Source organism: Rhinatrema bivittatum, chromosome 13 (assembly GCF_901001135.1).
Source record: "Rhinatrema bivittatum chromosome 13, aRhiBiv1.1, whole genome shotgun sequence".
Classification (NCBI taxonomy): Eukaryota; Metazoa; Chordata; class Amphibia; order Gymnophiona; family Rhinatrematidae; genus Rhinatrema; species Rhinatrema bivittatum.
In genome coordinates, this window is record NC_042627.1 from 71,249,897 (window position 1) to 71,275,862 (window position 25,966).

Sequence of the window (25,966 nt, forward strand, 5' to 3'; positions counted from 1 at the left end):
CCCCTCTCATGGGAGGGATCTGCTGAAGGAGTAGAGAGGGACAGTGTATCTAACGGCTCCACTCGGCTACTAGGTGTCAATGCCCCTGATGCCAGAGTAGGTGGATTAGACTTTCTGGACCCAAAAAGCTTTTCCATCTCATCCAGCTGAGCACAACGGCCATTGGGAGTCATCTGGTCACATAGATGACACCCTCGGACATCATACGATGCCCCCAGGCAGAGAATACAGGCCTCACGATGATCTGTAATAGACATGGTCCATGGGCACTGGGGGCATCAGCAAAAACTGGATGATGCCATGAAAATAGCTGGCAAGCAGTTGATGGCCATCGGCTAACGAGAGGTGACTTGCCAGGAATCGATCGCATGAAATTTGAACACCTACCACAAGCCGGATGGCACTGACTGAAGAGGGACCCGGCGCTGAGAACGTCAAAAACGACCAGGAAAAATACTTTGAAAAGACGATCTAAGAATAGAGCTCCACCACCGCAAGGAGACTGCTTCGCAGAAAAAAAAAGACTGAAGAGGGACCTCACATGGACGCACAGATAGTGGCATGCTGGGCATGCTCAGTGTGCCAGTCAAAGTTCTAGAAACTTTGACAAAAGTTTTCCGTGATGGGCTCCATCTGATGACGTCACTCATCCGTGAGGACTACCTTCCTGCTTGTCCTAGGAGAAATAACTGAAGCACTTGAACTGTAAATGGCCTTGAGTTCAGTTTTTGGACAAGGTGAGGAATTAAATCTAAAATCCAAATCCATATATAGACATATAAAGACATCATATAGCCATCCCATATCTGATAAGGCAAAGCACTCTGGAGCGGTTCTGATAAGTCTCTTCCTGCCCTGCACATTTCTCCAAGCTTTTACCTCATGACAACATCAGCCTATATTTTTTATGGTACCTTTGCACAATAACAATCCCTCTTTATGCTGCTTAAAGGGGCAATAATCAAAATTGCCTGTGTTGATGTTAACTCCACAGAGTTTGCACAATAGCAAAGCAGAAGTCTGCACGTGCTTTTGCTTTACCATTCAACCATGCAGGTCCTTTTACCCACAGCCAGGTTGGGAAATAATCAAATCATAGAAAGGGTTATCATTATTGACTTTTCAGCAGCTGGAGATAAGTCACAAAGCATTAGAATTAGGAAAATGTAAAGAAGTGGTGTGGTTCTCGCATCTACCTGCAATGTGCTGAGAAATTCGTGGAGCTGAGCAAAACCATGATGGACCTGCTGGAAGGAAACAAACAGAAGTACATTGTCATTACAGATACATTCTCCCAACGGGGTCCTGCCAATGAATATTCTTTCAATGAATATTTAGCTCTGAACAGCAAATTCTTAGCCTGGAATAACTGTTGTAATTAAGAGGATACAAACGTATGACAGGTATTACGGCACTTCATTGTTAATACAAGTTCCCTGGGATCTATCGCATCCCATCTAAAGTCTGAACTCCATGGAGTGCCATCACCTTTCACACTATGGAATTATATGCACTAGAATTCTTAATGGAAACACAAACAGCCATACAGCCAGGTCTGTACGGCAGGCGGTGAAGACAGAATTTATTAGCAGCTGGGATTATCAGGCTGTAACTAAAGTAGACATCCTTGCAGGAACACATGTGCTCACATGGCTTGGTCTATCTGACAGGCTATGCAGGGTACCTGGGCGGCTAGATGCCTGGACAACAGTCATGGATGTATCGGTAACTACTCAGAGGACCACAAAAGTGGGTGTGTACTAAATAGAGAAGTTCATATATTCATCTGCCCAAAATGGTAGAGTACATTTAAGGAAGATGACAAAATCAATCAAGCTCTATGCTAGAAGATGGGCCATTCATTTATTAGTCTTAGAAACTCTCGACATGGGGTACAAAATTTAAAATGCTGTTATCAACATTAAATACATTGCATAAACCTGCAAAATACTGCAGTGGGAAAGAATAAGTGGGCAGACATCCAATTAGGCCTCACAGAGAAATGTTTACGTATAAATAGCTGCATTGTATGGGAAAGTATTTAAAACACTTGCAGCTTAATGACCTAAAACAGGGCAACACAGTTAAGCAACACTCGGTGTTGGTGCGCTAGTTATACAGGGAGACGATGCATATGCTGCCACAACTACTTGAATAAAAATGGATCCAAAGTATACAGACAAGCATGCCCTTCTACCCAGGTAAGCTGAGCACTGCTTTTATTCATTATTTATGTATTTATTTATTTAAAGAGTTTTATATTCCGTCATTCGGAAACGTCAAAATAACGCCATCATGGCCTTCTGTGGTCAACTGCAGTATGACACAGTCCCATGAAACCCACTTCCAGTTCTGCATGGTTGCTCAGGCCGCATGTACCACAGTTCTGTTCCAAGATCTGTCTGTGTAGCTGCCGCAGTGCTCCCTCCCTCCCTCCCTCCCAGTCCCGACCCGGCTCAGGGGGCTCGAGACAGGAAAAGTGCAGAGTGAGGCCGCCTTGTCATTGCTTCTGGGTCCCAGCAGCAAAACAACCCTCTTCCAAAAAAAAAAAAAAACCCAACAAACCCAACCCTCCCCCCCCAGCCTAAACCATGAACCTAATAACAGCCCCACAAATGTCTAAACATGATCTCTTCTTCTGCATTATTCTCCTTACCTCACTGTATCTGTTAAGTAAGATCAGGTTTCCATTTCTATCCTAAAAACACAAAATCATTAATAGAATGGTTTTTGGCTTTATTTTGGTTTTGGTTTTTTTTTTTTTTAAGGCATCCTAAAAGGAACAATTACAATAAAACTGTGAAAGTTCAAAAAACCAGCATCAGACTTGTCTTGCTTTCTATCCATACACGGCACTCTGATTATGCTCACTGTCAGAGCAGGGATAATTTTACAGCAGCTCCCTCGTTACAGCAGAACTTCCTGCAATGACAAGCTTTGCATACAACAAAACCGAGCTGCCTTCCCCTTAAGGAAATGTCAACAGCATTTATTATGGAAGTCAAAAGTCTTATTTGCAAAGCCTCCCACGTGGATTTTTAGAAAACTGGAAGTGCACCAGACATTTGAATTGATGCAGTGAAACATTAAAAAAAATCACATTCCAGCACAAGACATCTGTTCATCAGACTTAAAAGGGACACTGCCAAATGGAAAAGGGAAAATCTCACAATTCTAGTGTTTCCACCTTTCTAATGGAGAGCCCCTCCTTCAATCTGCACAACATTTTTTTTTTGTTTTGGCTCAGCAGTTTGCACATATTCCTTTGGGCTTGGGGCTTAAACAGAACCAGTCTCTACCGGGCTACAGTGTCACAATGACTCTGAGTTGCAGGTAACACTTATTAAACTGTGGGTGCCACTGGAACACTGCTAATGTGGACCCTAGGTCTGGCCAGTGGTTAGCATCGCTTTGCAATGGCTCAGACTCCCTCGCTGCAGCATCCCCAGCCCTGGTTGACCCAGAGAGCAGAAGGTGAGCCCAGGGAATCAAACCCAGGTTCTTTGCAAGGTAGTGCACAGCAATTATCATCAAGCCAATTTTCCTATCTATGATATTGCCTCATAATTATATACAAACAGCAGTGATTTTCAAATTCCATTTTTACAAATTGTGACATCTCTCAAGTATGTTTCAAATAATCCCTGAAATTCAGCTTCCCAAATGTGGATTCCAGTAGAAATGTCTGAGCCAGGAGGACCGCTGTCAGTGAGCAGGAGGTGCACCTATATGAGTCTCTTTCTCACAGTAGCTGAAGACACACATTGAAAGTGGCAAGTCAGATGGTGAGGGACTAGTGGAAGGAGATACAGGAGACAGAAAGACCGTCTCAGTGCTCCCCTGCCCATCGGTAAGAAACACCGAGTGAAAGATGGCGGCTAGGAAATGTTAGCAGAGTCTCTGCCTCTGATGTTAAAGGAGCAGTATAGCGGGGGAACAGGCTGAGCATGCACCAGGCACATCCCTCAGTAAAGTGGACAATCAGGATTCACCATTTCACTCAAGACTTGGCTTCTGTCCTTCCACATTACAGTCAGTGCATTTGAAGTACAGAAATGGTTAAAAAGTCAAGAAACTAACCACAGAGCTGCTGGGGAAGCCATGGGTGGGAGGCAACTGCTAGGAAGGTCACAGTGGCCTACTTAGGGCTTCTGATTTTAGGTTTTGACTGATAAACAATAAAATATCCCCCATGGAAAAAAAAAAGGGTGTTAATTGGATAAACACTGCAAAAACAGCACTTCCCCTAATACCCTCTCACCCTTCTCTTTGCCTCCTTTTATTTACACAAATATATGTATTTGGTTGAATTGGAAAAAATGCCCCATAATAATTTTGGTGATTTTTTTATACCCTCAAAGAACCCCAGTCAGCTTTAAAAAAATAAACATCTATTATAAGCATTTAAAAACAGATCAGAAACAGAGAAACCCTAGGACTTGCTGGAGCTGCACACGGCTGTTGGCAGCAGTGACTTGTGATAGAAATTTTGTCTGCTTCTCCTTGCATTTTAGGGCTGCTACCTCTTGTTGGTGCCAGGGAGTGGAGAGAAGCATTTAACAATATACAGTCTGTATATACCATGCTGAGATTAAGACAGGAAAAAAATGGAAGTCACAGCGAAATGTAGCTGCTACAAATAAAAAAAACAAACCCTTAAATGACTCTCAGATAGGAGAAGCTGATACTACAAAAACAAGTTATGTTGAATAATTAGATGTATTAGCAAGTGAATTCATCCCTGCATCTGTTTACGATTTAGTGAAAGACCATTAAACAGCTAGAGTGTTCTGAACTGGAAATGCTATTTTTAGGAGATTTTCCTAGTCAGTTTTAACAGTGATAACACTGTGGGGGACTGCAAAAGGCACCACTCAAGAAGCCAACCTGCAGAACAAAGGCATATCCCTACTTGCAGGCAGGAATCGAGGATTAATCAGGACTAAATGGAAAGATTCAGACAGGCAAACCTTTTTCAAAACACGTTCTGATTCGGCTCTGCGAAGATCCTGAACGTCGTCTCCGTGTCTCTCTCCATCTGAAACAAGTTGCGTGGCATATTTAGCTTTTCAGCCTGTTTGGAGAGCCCTCTGCTAGCATAAGGGAGGAGATGGTATTTTATGTTTATCACTGTAAAAATAACTTCATTTTAGATATGAGCTGGATGCCACTATGCTGAGCTCCGGGTCTAGTACTGTACCATTTACTGAGCCACACTAAAGTCTATCACTAAAACACTCGCAGGGATGGGATCACAGCATGAAATGTCACTGGCGCTCCTGTGGATTACAGAAGCTTTGAGCCAGATTCATGCAAGTCACCTTTAACAGGGCATAACTACACTGTATTTATCTTGGAGTTTCTGATTTGCTTATTTCGAGGACACAAATCATTGCAGAGGGTGAGAGGTCATTGCTCAACTTAAGTTGGAAGCAAAGGGAAAAAAAAGCAAGAATCAAAAAAACAGGCAGTTCTCATCTCTGATAACTTAAAATGAGATGAATTAAATCAAAAATTGCTGCATCAAAATTCTATATTTACTCTCAAGCCATACACTAACACCATTCAATTCAACAGATTTATGCAACTGCTACATCAATGTTTAAATTACCTTGTATCAGACATTATTTCATAAAATAAAAGAAAGAAAAAGATAAAAAAAAAAAGTGGATAAAAGAAAATTGGCTTTCTGCACTAACTTACCTTTTGAGGCATTCATTTGATGGCTGTCAAATCCTGCAAACGTTTCAGCTCTTCTGGGGAGGAGGACTGGGACATCTCCCAGTTCTGGCCTTATGAAACTGCAAGTCGGCTGCTCAAGAGCGTGCTCTGTCATCTTAGTCACCATGATCTGGAGGATCTCCACTGTTAAGGTTAAAAAACAAACAACTTTATAGAACTGGCAGTACCCTGTTTCTAACCAGGGGAAGATAAGGCAGGGCTTGGAACAAGGGTGACCCCTGCTGGGAGGAAAGGGTACTGGAAAGTTCAGCCCTGGAGCTGCCTTACTTTTAAAGGCCTTGGACAGCAAGGCATTTCTGATCGAAATGCGTCACTGAACGTGGTGGTGATGGTGGAGGTTTAAGGGTCAAAAATAAAAGCACACAACACACACACACACACACACACACGTAGAGAAATGTAGTAGTAAAATGCTCACGTTCCTACCAAGGACCTCAGACATCCCTTCTCCCAAGCTGCCATCTCTTAACTTAGTGTAGCGCCCCCCACCAGGCGAAATGGGGAAAACTCTGCAGTCAATAGCTGGAGGTGGCTGCAACAGAAAACCCCACCAGGTCACGTGTAAATGGGACCAGATGGGGGTTGCGGGATCTTCAGATACTGAGGAAATGATCCAGGCACCCCTGATGCAGCGCTACTAATACCTTTTATTACTGAGAAGAGCGATACAGGATAAAAACCCCACACTGTAACACTTAAATTGGTTTTCTTTTATCTGGTGGCAAGACCCATAAATGCAAATGATGAAACAGCAACCCAAAGGGAACATACCAACAGCAGTAAAACATAAACAGAACAAATATATGCAGATGTAACAATATTAGGGTAGTAGTTTCTGTAAGGCAGGCAGACCCCAGACAATCACAGGATGGCTACTTAGGACAATGACTAGTATGCCTGAAAACCAGTGTTTCCCGGCAATAAGCAGGCTGAATTAGTCATGCTGTATGGATGGCATCCTCTTGTGGCACAGGGCGGAGCTTCTTTCAAAGAACACAGCGTTGCTCTGTCCGGCTGCATGGGTGACCCTGTGTAATTGACTGGTCTCCTCAGTTTTGTTTTTCCGTTAGGCTCTCAGGATGCGCGGAAGCATTCCTCTCATCTTCTCCTTAGAGAAAAACTCAAACACACCTTGTGTGAACCCACAAAAGCACTTTTCAGTGCTTAATATGCCTAAAAGTCCTGGATTTAAAGTACTGCCAGTGTGGCAAGATTATGTCCATTACCGACGGACATAATTATTGCTACATTTACCTGGGCCCAGACCATAATCAAGTGGAATGCTGCGACTGCAGCAGGATGTCATCGAGGGCCCAGAGGAAACGTGCAGCAAAAATGGCTCAACTAAGGAAAGGCGAAACCTCCTCATCGGGGTCCTATGCCCCAGCCTTGATGGACCATTCAGTCCATTTATCACTGGGGCCTAAGACTCATCACCTGGTTCAAGGTAACAGGTGGGCCCGATACCATCTAAGGTATTCAGGACAGTCAGAATGAAGTGGGAAAAGCTCCCAGAGTGCTCAAAACGCCTTTCCTAACCCCAAAAGTCAAAAAGGCAATTTCCGAATTGAAGGCGGCGTTGTCAACTAACATCGAATCAGGAAGCGCCTCGACATGCGACACACTGGACACGCGACACTGCCAAAGAACTTGTGTTGCACCAATCTACAACGCATCAAGATTGCGAAGCAACATGATGAACAACTCTGATGTACCAAAGCTTGACGCAAACTTCTACGAATCAAAAACACCGTTTGATGCATACGATGCATGGGGAGAAGTCGACAATGCATCCTAAACAGACATCATCTAAAGACAAATTTGAAACAACTGGGCTTGTAAACAGCTGTCCAAACATAAGCCTCTACATCTTTATCCTTTGAAACCTTCGAAGGAGCTACGGCATGATCCACACATTGTGTTCTTGCCAGAAGAGCTGTTAGCTTCTGACCCCTCTAACATTGAGAAGCTCTGCTTCCCCAGTCAAATTGATTTCAGACAGATCCTGTTTCTTCTCAGAGGGTCTAGTCAGACATTTCCTCTGTTTCTAAACAAAAAAGGCAGCTGCCTCGGCTACAAGAGCCTCTCACAAAAAGACGACATCCAGTAAACATCAAGGCCTGTGTGAACATCATAGAGGTCCAGATTCCTCTATCTTGTTAGTGGCACTGAACCCATCAAAAAAGGCGGACAAAAGACCTCCATCAAATGTACATGCCTCAGGGAGCAATTCTTCACCACCACCAAAGAAGCCTTCCCGGCCCAGCATGGGACCTACCTCACAAGCCATGTCACAAATTACAGGTATTTTGAAAACCTTCTCAAAACTGGAGGAACATCACCACTCACACCCATCGAAAGAGGAGCTCTCCCCGCAGTCAGTTCCTTCTTCCCTACACCAAGAGGATGGCAGTCCAACGGACCATGATAATCATACTCATAAAAGGTTTTCACTGGATCCCGATGAGGACCCTCATGATTCTCCTCCAACATCCTCAGGTACCTCAACAGGGATTTCATCTGATTACCCAGAGGACCTGCCAGAACCATCATTGCCTCCAGAGGACTTAACTATTCAAAGTTCATGGAAAAAGTTGGCCCCATCTTGAAAATTGAAATGCAGTCCCAAGCTTCCGGGGACAATTCCCACTCCCCCGGATCCAATTGCTGCCTTTTGAGGAAATCTGCCTGCACATTGTCGGACCCCGCAATTCCCTCAAGATGATTCTCCACCCAGGCAAACAGCTGTCGGGCTTCCAGAGCCACCGCTTGACTCTTTGTTCCTCCCTGCTGGTTGATGTATGCCACTGTGGTTGCATTTTCCGAGAATACCTGGACCATCCTGTTTCTTACCCAGGGAAGGAAGAAATTCAGCGCCCACCGTACCGCTCTTGTTTCCAGGCGATTGATGGACCAGGAACTTTCCTGTCCGACCAAAGACCTTGGGCCAACCTTTCCATGAAAACCACTCCCCAGCCTTTGAGACTGGCATCCATGGTCACCACCACCCAGTCCAGATTCTCCAAGTCCCTACCCTTTTCCAGGTTGGGCTGCGAAAGCCACCACGGCAGACTGGACCTATAACCTTAAGGGAGTGGTAATGGCATCTGATAATCCTCCGACACCGGATTCCATCTGGACAAAATTGTGTTCTGCAACAGTCTCAAGTGTGTGAAAGCCCATGGCACTAAGTCCAACGTGGAAGCCATGGACCCTAGCACCTGTAAATAATCCCAGGCTGTCGACTGCGACAACCTCAACAGATGTGTCACTTGCGACTGTAACCCTGTCAATCTCTCCTAAGTGAGGAAAACCTTGCCCTTCTGGGTGTCAAACAGCGCCCCCAGGTATTCCAATGTCTGGGTCAGCACTGGGTGACTCTTTGCCATATTGATCACCCATCCCACCTGATCTCAAGGTGTCCAACACTCGCTGAAGTGACCTCACACACTCTTCCCCTGTCTTTGCTTGAATGAGCAATGGGAATTATTAGAAATGGGAATTATGAATGGGAATTATTAGAAAAGGAATGATGAATAAAACGGAAAATGTCATAATGCCTCTGTATCGCTCCATGGTGAGACCGCACCTTGAATACTGTGTACAATTCTGGTCGCCGCATCTCAAAAAAGATATAATTGCGATGGAGAAGGTACAGAGAAGGGCTACCAAAATGATAAGGGGAATGGAACAACTCCCCTATGAGGAAAGACTAAAGAGGTTAGGACTTTTCAGCTTGGAGAAGAGACGACTGAGGGGGGATATGATAGAGGTGTTTAAAATCATGAGAGGTCTAGAACGGGTAGATGTGAATCGGTTATTTACTCTTTCGGATAGTAGAAAGACTAGGGGACACTCCATGAAGTTAGCATGGGGCACATTTAAAACTAATCGGAGAAAGTTCTTTTTTACTCAACGCACAATTAAACTCTGGAATTTGTTGCCAGAGAATGTGGTTCGTGCAGTTAGTATAGCTGTGTTTAAAAAAGGATTGGATAAGTTCTTGGAGGAGAAGTCCATTACCTGCTATTAAGTTCACTTAGAGAATAGCCACTGCCATTAGCAATGGTTACATGGAATAGACTTAGTTTTTGGGTACTTGCCAGGTTCTTATGGCCTGGATTGGCCACTGTTGGAAACAGGATGCTGGGCTTGATGGACCCTTGGTCTGACCCAGTATGGCATTTTCTTATGTTCTTATGTTCTTATGAGCTAATCGTCCAGATAAGGGTGCACCAGAATCCCTTCTCACCGGAGGGCGGCAGCTACTACTACCATCACCTTCATGAAGGTGCGGGGTGCCATGGCCAAGCCAATGGGAAGAGCGTGGAACTGGTAGTGTTGGCCCCACACCATGAACCAAAGATACCTTTGATGGTCCTTTCGAATGGAAATGTGCAGATAGGCTTCGGTCAAATCCAGTGATGCCAGAAACTCTCCTTTGCGGACTGCAGCAAAGACCGTGCGCAAAGTTTCCATTCGAAAACAAGGGACTCTCAGGACCCTGTTGACCTTCTGCAAGTTGAGGATGGGTTGAAAGGTCCTTCTTGGGCACATAAAATAAATGGAGCACCTGCCCCAACCCACTCTTCGCATGCATCAGGAACTATGGTGTTCAGCTGCAACATCCACTGCAGAGTCCCCCACACTGCCTCCCGCTTGCTCCGGGAGACCTCGTGGGACTTTAGAGAGGCTTCCCTGATGGGGTGAGAAAAAACTCTAATGCGTAACCTTCATGCACCACCTCCATCACCCACCGGTCCGAGATAATCTTGACCCACTCCTAGTAAAAGCTGGACAATCTGCCCCCTACTGCTTCTACGGAGGAATGGGCTAGGCTGGCTTAATTGAGACAACTTTCCGCCCCTGGCCCCTTGGCCGGCACTATACCTGGCAGATCTGCGGGAGCCATGAAAAGACTGCTACCTTCCACTCATCTGCTTGGCACCTGCCCCAGAGGAGGACTTGCAGGCGCAGAACCTATGCAACTCCCGAAAATGGGCTCGTGATGGGAAAACCTTCTGGGTGGACTTTTTACCCTCGGGCAACCTGTTACCTTTGGACTGCCCCAAAGACTTCATTAGCTGGTCTAAATCCTTTCCAAAAAGGAGCCTTCCTTTGAATAGGAGATTACACAATGCGCCTTGGACCACATATCCACCGACCAATTCCGCAGCCACAAAAGTGTGCGGGCTACCACCGCAGAGACCATGCTCCTGGCCCGCTGCCACACTCAATCCCAAAGCTTTGGGGAATTGATCTCAACCATGACACCAAAAAAAAAACAACCTCCTCAAATTGACCCGTGGAATGGCAGGACCTGTCGCTGGGAAATGGAGCACCCTGAACAGCTCCTGCAAACCTTCGGATCCCCAGGGAGCAGAGAGGAGGGGAATCTCCTGAGTCAAACCCTCCTGAAGTCTACTCACCGCCATGCCCCGACTGCTCCTACAGCTGCTGTAAACAACCAGGCAACACCTTCTAATCTTCTTTTTTTTTTTTTTTTTTTTAAACAGAACAACTTAGGCACAGGGTACTTCCCTGACAAGGGAAATCCTCAGGCGGGGACGTCGGAGGTTCTGAGGGAGCCAGTCCCCTGGCTATCATAACCCCGGGCCAATAAGGGCAAGCACCAGCCAGGGGTTTCCAGCCCCCCAGTTGACCAGCTCCACCTGAGGGATGGTCCACCAAGGAGCCCGCACCAAAAATCCAACTTCTCAAAATCTTTCTTTTTCAGGCTGCAGATTTAGAAATACTGAGGGACTGCAGGTGGTACTCTCGGTTAAGTAGCAGTACCTCAAAGTTTAGTTCTCTGCCTGCATCTGCTGGTAGGGATGCATAAACCCACTTGACTAGACTGATCTGGGTATGTACAGGAACATGGTTTAATTACATAGACCAGACGTCTATTTCACAGAACCAAAAAACATGACGACATCTAGGTCCAACTAATCTGCCCAACTCTATTCCTGCTGCAGTGCTAGAAAGCCCAGTTGAACTTTGGCTTTTAAAAGATTAATGCTGTATAAAAAAGTGTGCGCACTGTCAAACTTGCATGGCCTTTCTTACCTGCTTTGATTGCTTCCTTCAGTGTTGGCTCTCTTTTGAGTGCTTCTTCTGTGCTTTCTCTTAATAGAGCTCTGATTGCGGAATCTGGTGAGCTGTTGTCCTGCCCCTTACAATTAACCAAGTCTCGGAAAATCTTCTGTCTCTCATCTAATAATGCCAGGATCTGCTGGTCTTTCTGCTGAAGCTGCTCTGCAGGTCAAAAGAAAGACGGGAGAATACAGTGATGAAAATGAATACGCACAGCTGAGCAAATCAGGCTGGTTAAAGCGAGCATCACCTTCCGTGTTACACATTACTAAGATGCTTTACATGACCCTCTCTTGATTTAAATATGTTTGCAGAATAAGAATTGTTAAAATCCTACTGTCATGGTTCTCTACCTGGTCTTGGTATTGTGTTTTCAGGATACCCACAATACATTACTTCATACACAATAAATATAGATACTTATTGCCCCTTCTGGTCCTGAATCATTTGGGTTTATGGTAAAGGCATTTCATGGGATTATCAGGTGTGGAAGCTCAGGTGTCAAATTGTCATTCATGGACTGGGATGGATGTGTTTGTGCATTATGTTATCTAGCAACATTTTTCCTTTAACTATCGGCTATGAAACTGAAGTGAAAAAATGCTAACACAGCAGCACATTCTTGTGTCTTTCTGCATTAGCACTGTGGGTACTTAAAAACCACTTGCATAGTACTCGGTTCCTTAAAATGAGCACCGGTGGCAAAACATGATCTGAAGTTGAAGCACGCCATCAGGCATTCACTGCAGCAGCCAACGTATGTTGGAAGAGACAGCATTCCCACTCACATATGTAGCTATTAGTGCTCCTCCTCCAGTAATCACAAAGCATCAACCTGAACAGAAAGTTCAGACCAACAGGGAAATTGCAAGCATGCAGTCAAGTAAAGACTATACCCTCTCTATGCTTAAGCAGAAAAGTGAAATAAACCCTGAGCTCGATATTCAAAAGGTTTCCCTGGATAACATTTTGAGTTATCCGGGCAAAACCTGAGATTTGAACTTTCCCCCATGCTTATTACCCACACAAAATTTAACTGGACACAAAGAGGAGATGATGGGGGCATAGCTACATTTTAGCTGACAAGCTCCAATTTCAGCGCTACTTTGCTCAAGTCATTCAGTTAAGTCTGATTGGGAAAGCACCTGTCCTAAAGTGATATGGATAACTTTATTCAACATTAACACTTATCTAGGTAAAGTGATGTGGATAACTTTCGCATTGACTGGCTTGCTGAATGTTATATCTCCATGTATTTACAGAGGTGAAAAAAAGCACACACCAATGGAGGGATTCCTCCAACACATGCAGAAAAATGTTGACCTCTTTACATTTTAACATGGATAAAGAGGGCAATCTGCTAAAACATTTACCCGGATAGACTGCCTGGTTAAAAAGTGCCCCTCATGGTGGATTAAAATCCACGCAGATTTTCACTTTCAGCTAGAAAAAAAAAAAGAAAAAAAATAGAGGCATTCCTAAGAATGCATAGGTCGGGAGATGAAAACAATGCACTTAGGGCCTGATTTTCAAAAGTATTTGGCACTTAAAAATAGATTTTACATATGTAAATACACTTTACCCATGTAAGTGGGCTTCAGAAAATTGCTACAATATATGCCATTAAGTTGTCAATAGGCACTTAATGATACTATATTACATTTACATGCAGAACTCATTTGAAAATTCAGCTGATAGGTTTTATTTTCAAAACCATAAATACTGTTTTATCCCTCCCACCCATTTCTCTGCCCTCCTCCCTCCCCTGTGATCAGCCACCTGCAGAAACAGCTGTTGCAAATGTACTCAGGTAGTTTCCCTTTAAAAAATAAAATATAGTGTGTGCATACTACACTGTGCACATAGCTTGCAACACCACCCCCAGTATGACTATACAATGCATATTATATGCATTTAATTAGAAAACAGACTGCTATAAATACAGACAGAAAATATAAACTGTGAAATAATATCCTGTCATTTGCCCTTCTATATCTCCAAGGGAAAATGATTACTGAATACATTTGGAATGGCCTACTGGCACCATGAGGTCAGCTCCAGTTGCACTCAGCTCTAGCACTCTAGCTGCATGTCATACCTAGGCTTTTTTGTATCGTGCCTGTGAGTTCAGAGGAAGGGGGCTGGCCTTCCAAAGACACTTTGTTGGAATTTACAGGGAAAAATGTTTTGACTGCTCCCACAGCTCAGATTTAAGTTTAAAAACAATGTTATTTGGGTTTCATGATCATTGCTTTAAGAGGGTTTACCTGTTAATTGTCTGGCTTGGGTGTCTAAAACCTTTTCTTCTTCTTCAGGCTCATTAGGGATTCCTTCATCTTCATCCTTGACACTAAAAAGAAACCACAATCTAATCATCAGTCCTAGCAGAAACCATGCAGAAAGAAGTGTCTGAATTAGTGAACTGAACTGCTGGAACACAGTCTCACTTACAGGGTATTCATGGTGTCCTGGATGATCTGCATCCAGTTATTCCTCTCTTCTTTGGAGCTGGCATGGACCTCTAACATCTCTGGTTCCCTCTCTCCCAAGCTAATCAGGAATAAACCTCTCTCTTCATGTGCGACTTCTCTCACTATCAGTCTTTTCAAGGAGATCACGGTTGACTTCTGGTCCTTTAATATGGAAGGACAGAAAAGCAACTGGATTATTTGCATATGAATAATCACTAATGAGATAAAATGACAACTCATCGTTCTCCACTTGTGGAGAAAGAGTGAAATGGCTTGCCTATAAACTAAGGCCGAATAATAAGGGCAGCTCAAAGATTCACACAGGTGGGTCATGAGGCTCTGTTTTGGGCTGGGTCCTGCACCGGCAGGAGACCGGAGGGGGGTGGGGGGAGTGTGTGTCACATGATCCACCTGTAGAGTTCCACTGCATCTCCTTGCCATCAAAAAAAACAAAATTGCTTGGTTGGGAAATGTGCGACCCAGACCCAGAGGTTGTGTGACTGTCTCCGCATGAACACAACATGACCCATTGAGGCTGCATATTATTATAGACAGAGAAAGATTAAACCTACAGACAAATGTGATGTATAGAGGACACATTTACAAGTGAATTTTAAAAGCCAGGCAAATGCATCCATTAGGGGATGCATGAATATGTCAGGCTGGCGCACACCAAGCGGATTTTAAAAGCCATGCTGCTACGCACCCAACTGAAAAGTTTCCAAAAAGGGGTGGGGATGGGCCACCAAGATATGAGCACATAAATAATGGTGTGTTCCAGGGACTCTGCTGCTTAACTTTACTTCTGCTATGGAGGATGCATAAGTAATAAAACAAAGAAAACTAGACAGGTCAGCGGGTCTGGTCTAACGAGGGGAAAGAAGACCTTTAAACTAGGGGGGGTGGGGTAGAAATCCTGTCCCTTAACTGGATGAACTGAGAAAGAACTTGTAAAATGGGCAATGGCGTCTGCGTGCATGCCTTTCAAAATCCCACCACTTATGTGGTAGAAGCGGGATTTGCATGCACATGAGCCCACTTAAAATTGAGTACACACGTGCTTGTGGTCAGGCTATTTTATAACGTGCACATATACGTGCGTATGTTATAGAATGGTGGCGTCCCTGGGTGTGGGCTGATGAACGTGTGTACATGTGCACAGTTTAAAAGTTACTGTCATAGTCTTGATATTGGTTTTGACATGGGATGTGTCCCTAGGGTCTCCAATAGTGTCCAGAAGCCCCTCACCTCAGGTATAAGAACATAAGAACATGCCATACTGGGTCAGACCAAGGGTCCATCAAGCCCAACATCCTGTTTCCAACAGTGGCCAATCCAGGCCAAAAGAACCTGGCAAGTACCCAAAAACTAAGTCTATTCCATGTTACTGTTGCTAGTAATAGCAGTGGCTATTTTCTAAGTCAACTCAATTAATAGCAGGTAATGGATTTCTCCTCCAAGAACTTATCCAATACTTTTTTAAACACAGCTACACTAACTGCACTAACCACATCCTCTGGCAACAAATTCCAGAATTTAATTGTGCATATAATGCATAGGGCAATGCAAACATCTACCTCTTACCTGGGCTATAATTTAAATCCTAAAAAATGCAAATGTTCCATTGTCCCATATCAAGAGATACAAAGGTTTCTTACTGACAATCTGCCAATTGGCACAGCAATATGATTTCCTAGAGCTTATCTCACTTCAGGGACTAAGAGCTGGCAAGCAGCCTGTTTTTGGAAAAAGTCCCAGACAAGTTAGATACCTTTTTCAGAGTCTGGGAAAAAAAATGTCAAAACTAAAGCCTTGTCTTTTAAAATAAAAACCCAAGCAATTTATGAGCCAAACTAATACTTATAACATTTAGCTATAAGAAGTTTCTCTACTAATAAAAATATATATGCATTATAACTGCAATACAGAAAGAAATGCTTTTTCAATAACTGTAGTCGTATATTTGAATAGCAAAGCGATGCTAGGAATTCAATCAGCTAATTATGAATGGATGATGCAAGACATATTATGTTTCAACGTACGTAGTTCATGAATTTCTAGAACATGATTGTCATGAATTACATTTGTATTGGGGTTATGAATTTCTTGGAAAATGACATTCTCAGTACAGGGAATTCAGTACCGAAGATTTCTGGGATATAACTTTCTCAGTTACAGAGTATTGACACCATGTGTTTCAGAGTAATAATACCATAAATTGTCAACAAATGAAAAGTATAAATACACTATGTAAAATCAGTGTTTGGGTACTGCTGTTTTTCAACTCCAAGTGGATAGTATAACCATCTTTAATTCTTTTTTCTGTATCTAAGACAAGATGATCTATAAGATTCTTTTCTCATACATAAGAAGACATTTTTTTAATAAAATCTGATTTCTGAATTGTTGTTCTTATAAATAATTATTGCTCTCACACTAATACATTATCTCTAACGAGCAATGATGTGTTAAACTTATATGATATGGAGTTCTAGGGAGAGAGAGTAAACTATAGGGGAACACCCTATTAAAGATTCACTCACCTAGAGCTACCTATGACAGTTTAATTCTTAACTGTGTATTTAGTCTACTACTTTCTGCTTGTCATTTTTAAAGTGATACTAGATATATGAAATGCTGAACAAATTGTCATAGTTCTTTCAATGAAAAGGATTCTAAAGCATTCAGTTTAATATAGCTGGATGCCTTTCCTCATACTGCTGTTAATTTCATCTCAGAAGTTCAGCAACTAACCCAATTTGCTCCTTTTATTTTTTAAATAGAACAGAGAAGAAATCTAGCAGAAACACTTTATGTTATTCTAAATTCCCTGAACATATACATTAAGGAAGTGGTTGTCCCTTTTGATGATTATAGAACTACAAGCTTCTTTGAAATAAGTTCACAGAACATGATGATAGACCTGGAAAAATAAATTTCAAAGGTTTGTCAAATTGGCGTGACAAAACTTTAAGGAAAAATCCAAAGTGGGTCTGAAAATTTACTTCAGAAGAACATAAGAAGTTCCATACTGGGTCAGACCGAAGATTCAACGAGCCCAGCATCCTATTTGTAATAATGGCCGATCCAGGTTACAAGTATCTGGCAAGTACCCAAACATTAAACAAATCACATGCTACTAATGCAAGGAATAGCTATTGCTATTCCCTAAGTCAACTTGATTAATATCAATTTATGAACTTCTCCAGGAACATATCCAAATATTTTTTAAACCCAGCTACACTAACTGCCCTAACCACATTGTCCGGCAACTAATTACAGAGCTTGAGCGCTGAGTGAAAAAGAATTTACTCTGATTTGATTTAAATTAAACTCAAGACTTGGCTTTTCATCCAAGCCTTCACTTAAGCCTAACATTGCAACAGTTCTTTCATTTAGCCAATAAACTAAATGACCGACCCAGCCACTGTATATTCATACGTTCTCATTCTCCAGTTTTCTCTGTCCTTTATTTCCTGGCTACTCTAGCCCCCAAGTTCATTCTCCCTGTTATTTGTACCTGCGCTTCGGCCTTCCTGTTATATGGTTATGTTCAGTTAATCCCTAAGTTTGATGTAAACCGGCCTGATATGAAGCTTGTCATGAAGTTCGGTATAGAAAAACGTTAAATAAATAAATAAATAAATAAATAAATAAATAAATGTGCTAACTTCATGTTCCCCACTCACACACAAAATTTAATCCTTTCAGTCACACTAACATGTAGTTATCATGCAAATATTTTTTGGCGGATGAAAAACAAAAATGGCAGATGTTTCTACAAAGCTTTGGTGTCTGTGTCAGATTTTCTGGTTTGGATCTCTGACCATTATGGGGTTTCCCAAACTCGTGAATAAGATTGTTGAAGCACTTTACTCAGTTTGATGTTTAGAAGCTCCAGAAACAGTTCTCACAAAAAACAATAATTATCCTCTTTTCATCCAATTTGCATAGTGGCATGCTTTTTCAATCAGTTCAAAGCAGATGTAAAATAAACCTTCCATGTCATCCAGCTAAATCAGTCCATGGAACACTTGTGGGTTGTTTCCCCCTACCAGCAGATGGAGGCAGAGAATACTGTTTTTCCAGGGTGACTTCATCGCCACTACTTAATAGTGGTGCAACTCTGGAAAACTCCAGTATTTCCAGCAGATGGTTGGTCATGGTGATGCAGCAATTTGGCGTTGGATTTTGAATTCCATCAAACCCAGGGCCAGACCACTGGCTCCAGCCAGCAGAGTGAGCCCAACTTATTAGCTCCTAGTCCGGGGGGGGGGGGGGGGGGGGGGGGGGGGGGGGGGGGGGGGGGGGGGGGGGGGGGGGGGGGGGGGGGGGGGGTGGGGGGGGGAAGAACTAGGTAGAGCTTGAAAGGGGGAAGGTTTTAAAACAAAATAAAGAAAGAGTGCCTGGACTGGAAATTCCTCTGGCCTTTCCTCCCCTTATCTCTCCCTCTCTCACCCCTTCCCCTGGCTGCTGTTAAAAAAAAAAAAAAAAAAAAAAAAAATGAAGCAGTTGATGTCGCTGGTGAGGTCAGGCTTCAGGAGAAAGGGGGAAGGTTTTAAAACAAAATAAAGAAAGAGTGCCTGGACTGGAAATTCCTCTGGCCTTTCCTCCCCTTATCTCTCTGCTGTTAAAAAAAAAAAAATGAAGCAGTTGATGTCGCTGGTGAGGTCAGGCTTCAGGAGAACGGCATCGGGCTGGGCCACACAGCAGAGCTCTGTCAGGTTCAATAGGATTTGATCCCATGACCCTGGGATTTCTAGACCATGAACCTGTTGCAGAGCTATGGAGGCTGGAAAATTGGGCATCCAAATGGCAGATGAAATTTAATGTGGATAAGTGCAAGGTGATGCATATAGGGAAAAATAACCCATGCTATAATTATACAATGTTGGGTTCCATATTAGGTGCTACAACTCAAGAAAGAGATCTAGGTGTCATAGTGGAAAACACATTGAAATCGTCAGTTCAGTGTGCTGCAGCAGTCAAAAAAGCAAACAGAATGTTGGGAATTATTAGAAAGGGAATGGTGAATAAAACGGAAAATGTCATAATGCCTCTGTATCGCTCCATGGTGAGACCACACCTTGAATACTGTGTACAATTCTGGTCACCGCATCTCAAAAAAGATGTAATTGCGATGGAGAAGGTACAGAGAAGGGCTACCAAAATGATAAGGGGAATGGAACAACTCCCCTATGAGGAAAGACTAAAAAGGTTAGGACTTTTCAGCTTGGAGAAGAGACGACTGAGGGGGGATATGATAGAGGTGTTTAAAATCATAAGAGGTCTAGAACGGGTAGATGTGAATCGGTTATTTACTCTTTCGGATAGTAGAAAGACTAGGGGGCAATCCATGAAGTTAGCATGGGGCACATTTAAAACTAATCGTAGAAAGTTCTTTTTTACTCAACGCACAATTAAATTCTGGAATTTGTTGCCAGAGGATGTGGTTACTGCAGTTAGTATAGCTGTGTTTAAAAAAGGATTGGATAAGTTCTTGCAGGAGAAGTCCATTACCTGCTATTAAGTTCACCTAGAGAATAGTCACTGCCATTAGCAATGGTAACATGGAATAGACTTAGTTTTTGGGTACTTGCCAGGTTCTTGTGGCCTGGATTGGCCACTGTTGGAAGCAGGATGCTGGGCTTGATGGACCCTTGGTCTGACCCAGTATGGCATTTTCTTATGTTCTTACACCAGTACAAGACCCACCTGAGAAGCATGGCCTTTTTCAGCTGCATTGATGTTGAGTCTCCTAAGTGTTGTCCGGATGTGTTTAGTTATGCTCTTTATCCTCCTTGCTGTTCTGCTATGTTTAGGGGACATGAAGACCAAGACGATTTGCTTCTCAGGTTATACAATTTAATTATATTTAAAAAAAAATAATAAGGATGTTTCTGGAGCTTTGAAAGTTGTAGGCTGGATTTTTCCAAAGCTGCATCACTACTAAGTAGTAGTGATGTCATGCTCAAAAAAACAGTGTTCTCTGCTTCCATTTGCTGGTAGGGGGAAACTACCCACAAGTGTTGCCTGGACTGGTGTAGCAGGTCTAATGGAAAGGAAATGAACAGGTAAGGGAAATTTCTCCTTCTAAAGCATTCATTTATTTTAATCATGATCAGGCTCTATTAACTGAATTTCACCAGACAAACTTGTTGTAGGGCAGGTCCACTGATAGGAGGTAATTTGCAAATGGGTTTTACGCACATACATGGGCTTTTGAAAACTGCTTTTACACATGTAACTCCTTTGAAAATTCACTCCATAGGTCTGAATTCTCAAAAGGTTTTATGTATGTAAAGACTTTGATAATTTCTATAATATATACTACTTTTATGCGTGCAAGTCCTTTGAGAATTACCTCCAAAATGAACAAACTCATTTCCATCAGCTGTTACACACACATACAAACATGCAATGTATATCAATTTCTCCTATGTGCATTTGGAATTTTAGATCACTATACTCCATGTGAAAACACTGAACAAAATAACCATTTCAGATACACTATTGTTTCTTCAGGAGCTGGAACTCCTTACCGAGGTATTGCGCTTGTCAGATAGCGTGAAAACATTTAAGTCTTTGTTAAAGACATGTTTGTTTAAGCAAGCATATTAATTGTGTCAGGAAGTCAGATGATTAAGACCAGAGCAGCATGTAAGTTTTGATGAAGTTATTTATGTACTGTGTGTTTTTATTCTCTGCATTTCAAATTTTTATGATTGTTTTTTGTATGTCGCTTAGATTCATGTTAAGCGATCCTCACATTTTAATAAAGATAAAGGTGCTGAAGGAACAAGATGATAGGGTCTTATCTGTATATAGAATTACCTTATTCTAATTTATTAAGGTTACTTATGTAACATGTATTTGTTTTTTGTATGTTATATTGTATTTTACTGAGATTTTGTATATTGTGTTATGTTGCTGTGGAAAGATAATTTTAGGCAAGTTAGTTAGATCTCCAGAAGACTTTGTACAGCGAATAGACAGCTATGGATCAGAACAGGTTCCAATGATTGATAAGTATGAATCAATATATTGCATGTGATTTGACTGCAGGGATTGTACAAAGGCATGACACTATCACTATCTGTTCCCCCATTCCTGAGACATTCTGGGAACAATGAACTGATAAAGAGCTGGGATTGCCTCAAGGAACATCTGATATCTCTGGGGACATCAAAGACTAAGACATTTGGTATTTCTTATCACCTGGGAAGATCAAATGCTAAAGACTAGTACCCACACCAATGAGCTGATAATAAGTTAAACAATTGATGTCCTTTACCAAATAGGAGATCAAAAGACTGGTATTGAAATACCTTCCTGGGTAAAAGTGCAGAGAGGATAAAGCATAGCATTTGCTTATTTTAGTTGGATGAGTTGAACAGACCCAGAGGTGTCTTCTTCAGAGTCCCCGGATCCGAGTCCTCCAGATTTCCCATGAACACTGGCTTACATATATATATGAAGAGGGCAAATAAGGGATGTGTTCAGATATTTTGTTCTTTTGTTCTTTATTATTCTTTGTTAATAATCTATCTTTATTTCTCTCTGTCTCCTATTTACCTGTATTGCATCATGTACAGCTTACTATGATACTATATTCAGTTGATATTACTTTGCTGATTATCCATATATTCACAACATTTAGTAAACTAAGTTTTGTTTTTGCAATATTTGTTTGTGTGTTCTATGACATAATGTAAAATATACCTCCACACAGCCACCAAGTACAGTTGCTCTGTAAATCAAACAGCTTTATTGGACAAACATCCCAAAAATAGAAAGAATAAATAAAGGATTTCCTTCTAACAGAAATCAAAATGTAAAACAAAAATGGAATCCTTACCAGTGAAGCAAACACATACTTCTGGTCTTTTTCTTGAAGGAACAGTAAAATTTCAGAGAGGAGCACGGCTTGTACCTCTGCAGAAAGGGAAACAGGTCTTAACATGGAACTAGAAGATGATCAGGCACCGCATCATGCTCATGTTTGCCAGATGTTTCTTTAGTGGTGTGTGTTACAAGATACTAAATTCTATTCATAGCCACACAAAAAGAGGCAAAGTTTCATTTTGTAAGAAGCAAAAAAATGTGCACAACTGTAAAACTGTTCAGCATAGACTTACATGGAAATGTTGCCATGCAACAGGTGGGGTATAGCGAAATTTGCAAATTCTGCAGTATTGTACATGTTTTTTTTTAAAAAGGAGAATTAATGAAGTTAGCAGGAAAATGGCAAATTTTGCTTCAATATAAGCCAAAACTATCCAATGAGCAATCGTACTCTTAATCTCTTTCAACCCTTCCTTGGTCCACTGAAATCACACTGGTCTGGATTGATCTGTGGTATTCCAGGAACGAAAATTAGCAGGTAAGAACCAATTTTCCTATTCCAACCATGGAAAAAATAACAGAAAATAGCATAAAGAGACCATGCCATTCAAAAAATAAAATGATTACTCTTTCCCCCATATACAGGAATCAGCAAAATTCTGAACTACTACACACTTAAAACATCTGATGGATTCAACAATTGCCAACATTTGTAGAACTTGCTGACTCTGAAGTAAGCGTATACTGTCTCCAGCCTGATCACAGTTACAATTATCAGCTTGCAACTCTCTTACAAAGTTCGAGAGTTAGAAAACCTTGAGCAGCATTTTATTCTGGAATCAATGATGATTAAAGGGGAATAAAGTAGCAGGGGTTGTATTACCATCCATCTGACCAGAATGAACAGACAATGAAATACTAAAATAAATTAGGGACACTAACAAAACCAGCAGCTCAGTAATAATGGGTGATTTCAATTACACCCCAGTTTTGACTGGGTAAATGTCACATAAGGAGATGCAGGAGAGGTAAAGTTCCTAGATGAAATAAGTGACTGCTTCCCTAAGCAGATGGTACAAGAACCAACAAAAGGAGAAACTATTTTAGACCCAGTCCTTCGTGAAACACAGGATTTGGTGTAAGAGCTAACAGTGTTGGTGCCACTTGGCAATAGTGATCACAACATGATCAAATTTGACTTAACTGGAGGGATGTCATAAAAGAAATCTACTGTGACAGCATTTAATTTTGAAAAGGGTGACAATGATAAAATGAGAAACATTTTAGATAAAAAACTGAAAAGAGCAGCTGAAAAGGTTAAGAGTTTACATCAGGCATAGACATTGTTTAAAAATACCATCTTGGAAACCCAGAACAGTTGTATTCTATGCATTAGAAAAGGTGAAAGGAAGGCCAAACAACTGCTGACAAGGTTAAAAGGTGAGGTACGAGGGACAATAATATCTAAAAGAACACCATTCAAGAAATAGAAAAGGGAACTCAATGAAGAAAACAGCATAAGACTGGCAAGTTAGATGCAAAGCAATGATAAGAAAAGCAAAGAAAGTTTGAAAAAAGGCTTGCTGTGGAAGCAGAAACTCATAATAAAACTTTTACAGGTACATTTCAAGTAAAAAGCCTACGAGGGAGTCCAGCTGGACCATTAGATGATCAAGGGGTAAAAGGATCATTTAGGGATAAGAAAGCCATAGCAGAGAGCAAAAATGAATTATTTGCTTCAGTCATCACTGAGGAAGATATAAGAGAGATAGCTAGAGCAGAAATGAAATTCAAAGGTGATGATTCAGAGGAACTGAAACAAATCTCAGTGAACCTGGAAGATGTACTAGGGCAAATTGACAAACTAAAGAGTAACAAATCACCTGGACCAGATGGTATACATCTCAGAACTAAAAAATGAAATTGCGGACTTGCTGTAAGTAATTTGTGAACTATCATTAAAATTGTCTATGGTGCCTGAAGAATGGAGGGTTGCCAATGTAATGCCAATTTTTAAAAAGGGATCAAGGGGTGATCCAGGAAACTACAGACCAGTGAATCTAACATCTTTGCCAGGCAAAATGGTGGAAACTATCATAAAGAACAAAATTGCTGAACATATAGATATGCATACTTTAATGGGACAAAGCCAATATGCCTCATTAATCTGCTACATTTTTTGAATGAGTAAATAAGCAGGTGAACAAAGGAGAGCCAATTGATATAGTGTATCTAGATTTCCAGAAAGCATTTGTCAAAGTCCTTTATGAGAGACTTGTTAGGAAATTAAAAAGTCATGGAATAGGAGGCAGTGTCCTATTGTGGACTGCAAACTCATTAAAAGACAGAAAACAGTGATTAGAGCTAAATGATACATTTTTCCAATGGAGAAAGGTGAATAGTGGAGTGCCTCAGAGATCTGTTCTGGGACCCTGCTTTTTTAAATATTTATAAATGACTTGGGGATGGAAACAATGAGTGAGGTGATCAAATCTACCGATGATACAAAATGATTTAAAGTTGTTAAATCACAAGAGTTTGTGAGAAATTGGAAGAGGACCTTGCAAAGCTGGAAGACCAGACATGCAAATGGAAAATTAAATTTAGCATGGACAAGTGCAACGTGATGCACTTAAGAGTAACCCAAATTAGAGCTACACAATGCAAGGTTCCACATTAGGAGTCAACATTCAGAAAAAGGATCTGGGCATCATCATTGATAATATGTTGAAATCTTCTGCTCAGTGTGCAGCAGCAACCAAGAAAGCAAATAGAATGATAGGAATTATTAGGAAAGGGATGGAGAATAAAACAGAGATTATCATAATGCCTCTATCACTCCACAGTGCAAACTCATCTCGAGTATTGTGTGCAGTTCTGGTCACCACATCTCAAAAAAGATAGAGCAGAATTAGAAAAGATACAGAGAAGGGCAATCAAAATGATAAAGGGGTTTGGAATGATTCCCCTATGAAGAAAGGCTAAAGAGGTTAGGACCCTTCAGTTTGGAGAAGAAACAGATGAGAGAAGATATGATAGAAGTCCATAAAATAATGAGTGGAGTGGAACGAGTAAACATTAATCAGTTGTTTATTCTTTGAAAAGGAACAAAGATTAGGTGACACACAAAATGAAGTTACTAGGTGATATACTGAAAACTGATGAGAAAATATTTTTTTTTACTCAAAGCAAATTTAAGATCTGGAATTCATTGCCACAGAATGTGGTGAAAGCTATTAGTCTAACTGCATTTAATAAAGGTTTAGATAAGTTCCTGGAAGAAAAGTCCATAAACCATTATAAAGGTGGAGTTATAGAAATCCACTGCTTAACTCTGGGATAAGCTGTATGGAATCAATCTACCCCTTGGGATCTTGCCAGGTAATTGTGATCTGGATTGGCCACTGTTGAAAACAGAATGCTCTGCTTGATGGACTTTTGGTCTGACCCAATATGGCAAGTCTTCTATTCTCACGTTCTTAATTTGTTTTCCAGGAAATAAAACAGAAAACCCCTTCCAATGTGTTTAACTTTGCCACAGGGTAAAAGCAACGAACGGGTGCAATGCATCCAAATATTCTCTTAGTGGGCAATTTTCACATAAAACTGGGCTTTACATGCATAAATGCACTTTTAGGGCTTGATTTTCAAAAGCAATTGCATGCTTAAAACTGTGATGTACATGTGTAAATGGACTTACTTTGCCCCGTTAAGTAGCTTTTGAAAATTGTTACAATATATGCCACGGAATTGTCCATAGATTTTTCCACCATTAAGCACCCTTGAAGCTGATGCAATAAAGTGCACCTAGC

At 41.5% G+C, this 25,966-nt stretch overlaps 1 protein-coding gene across 9 annotated transcripts in view; it reads right to left on the reverse strand.

The window, feature by feature from the left end:
- The window catches only part of AKAP13 (A-kinase anchoring protein 13), a 336,318-nt gene that overhangs the window by 22,468 nt on the left and 287,884 nt on the right, over positions 1–25,966 (reverse strand). For 7 of the 9 annotated variants that reach the window (XR_003852464.1, XM_029575495.1, XM_029575496.1 and 4 more), the window contains 8 exons: positions 22,168–22,244; positions 14,290–14,471; positions 14,106–14,188; positions 11,812–12,000; positions 5,704–5,865; positions 4,971–5,038; positions 2,657–2,698; positions 1,197–1,247 (listed from right to left, as the gene is read on the reverse strand). Coding sequence is in view for 7 of the 9 variants with exons in the window: in XM_029575495.1 (XP_029431355.1) it covers positions 1,197–1,247; positions 2,657–2,698; positions 4,971–5,038; positions 5,704–5,865; positions 11,812–12,000; positions 14,106–14,188; positions 14,290–14,471; positions 22,168–22,244 (854 nt within the window). In the remaining 2 variants the exon portion in view is untranslated. Of the gene's footprint in view, positions 1–1,196; positions 1,248–2,656; positions 2,699–4,970; positions 5,039–5,703; positions 5,866–11,811; positions 12,001–14,105; positions 14,189–14,289; positions 14,472–22,167; positions 22,245–25,966 lie in introns of those variants that run through there. The other 2 variants (XM_029575491.1, XR_003852465.1) reach the window with 2 other exon arrangements.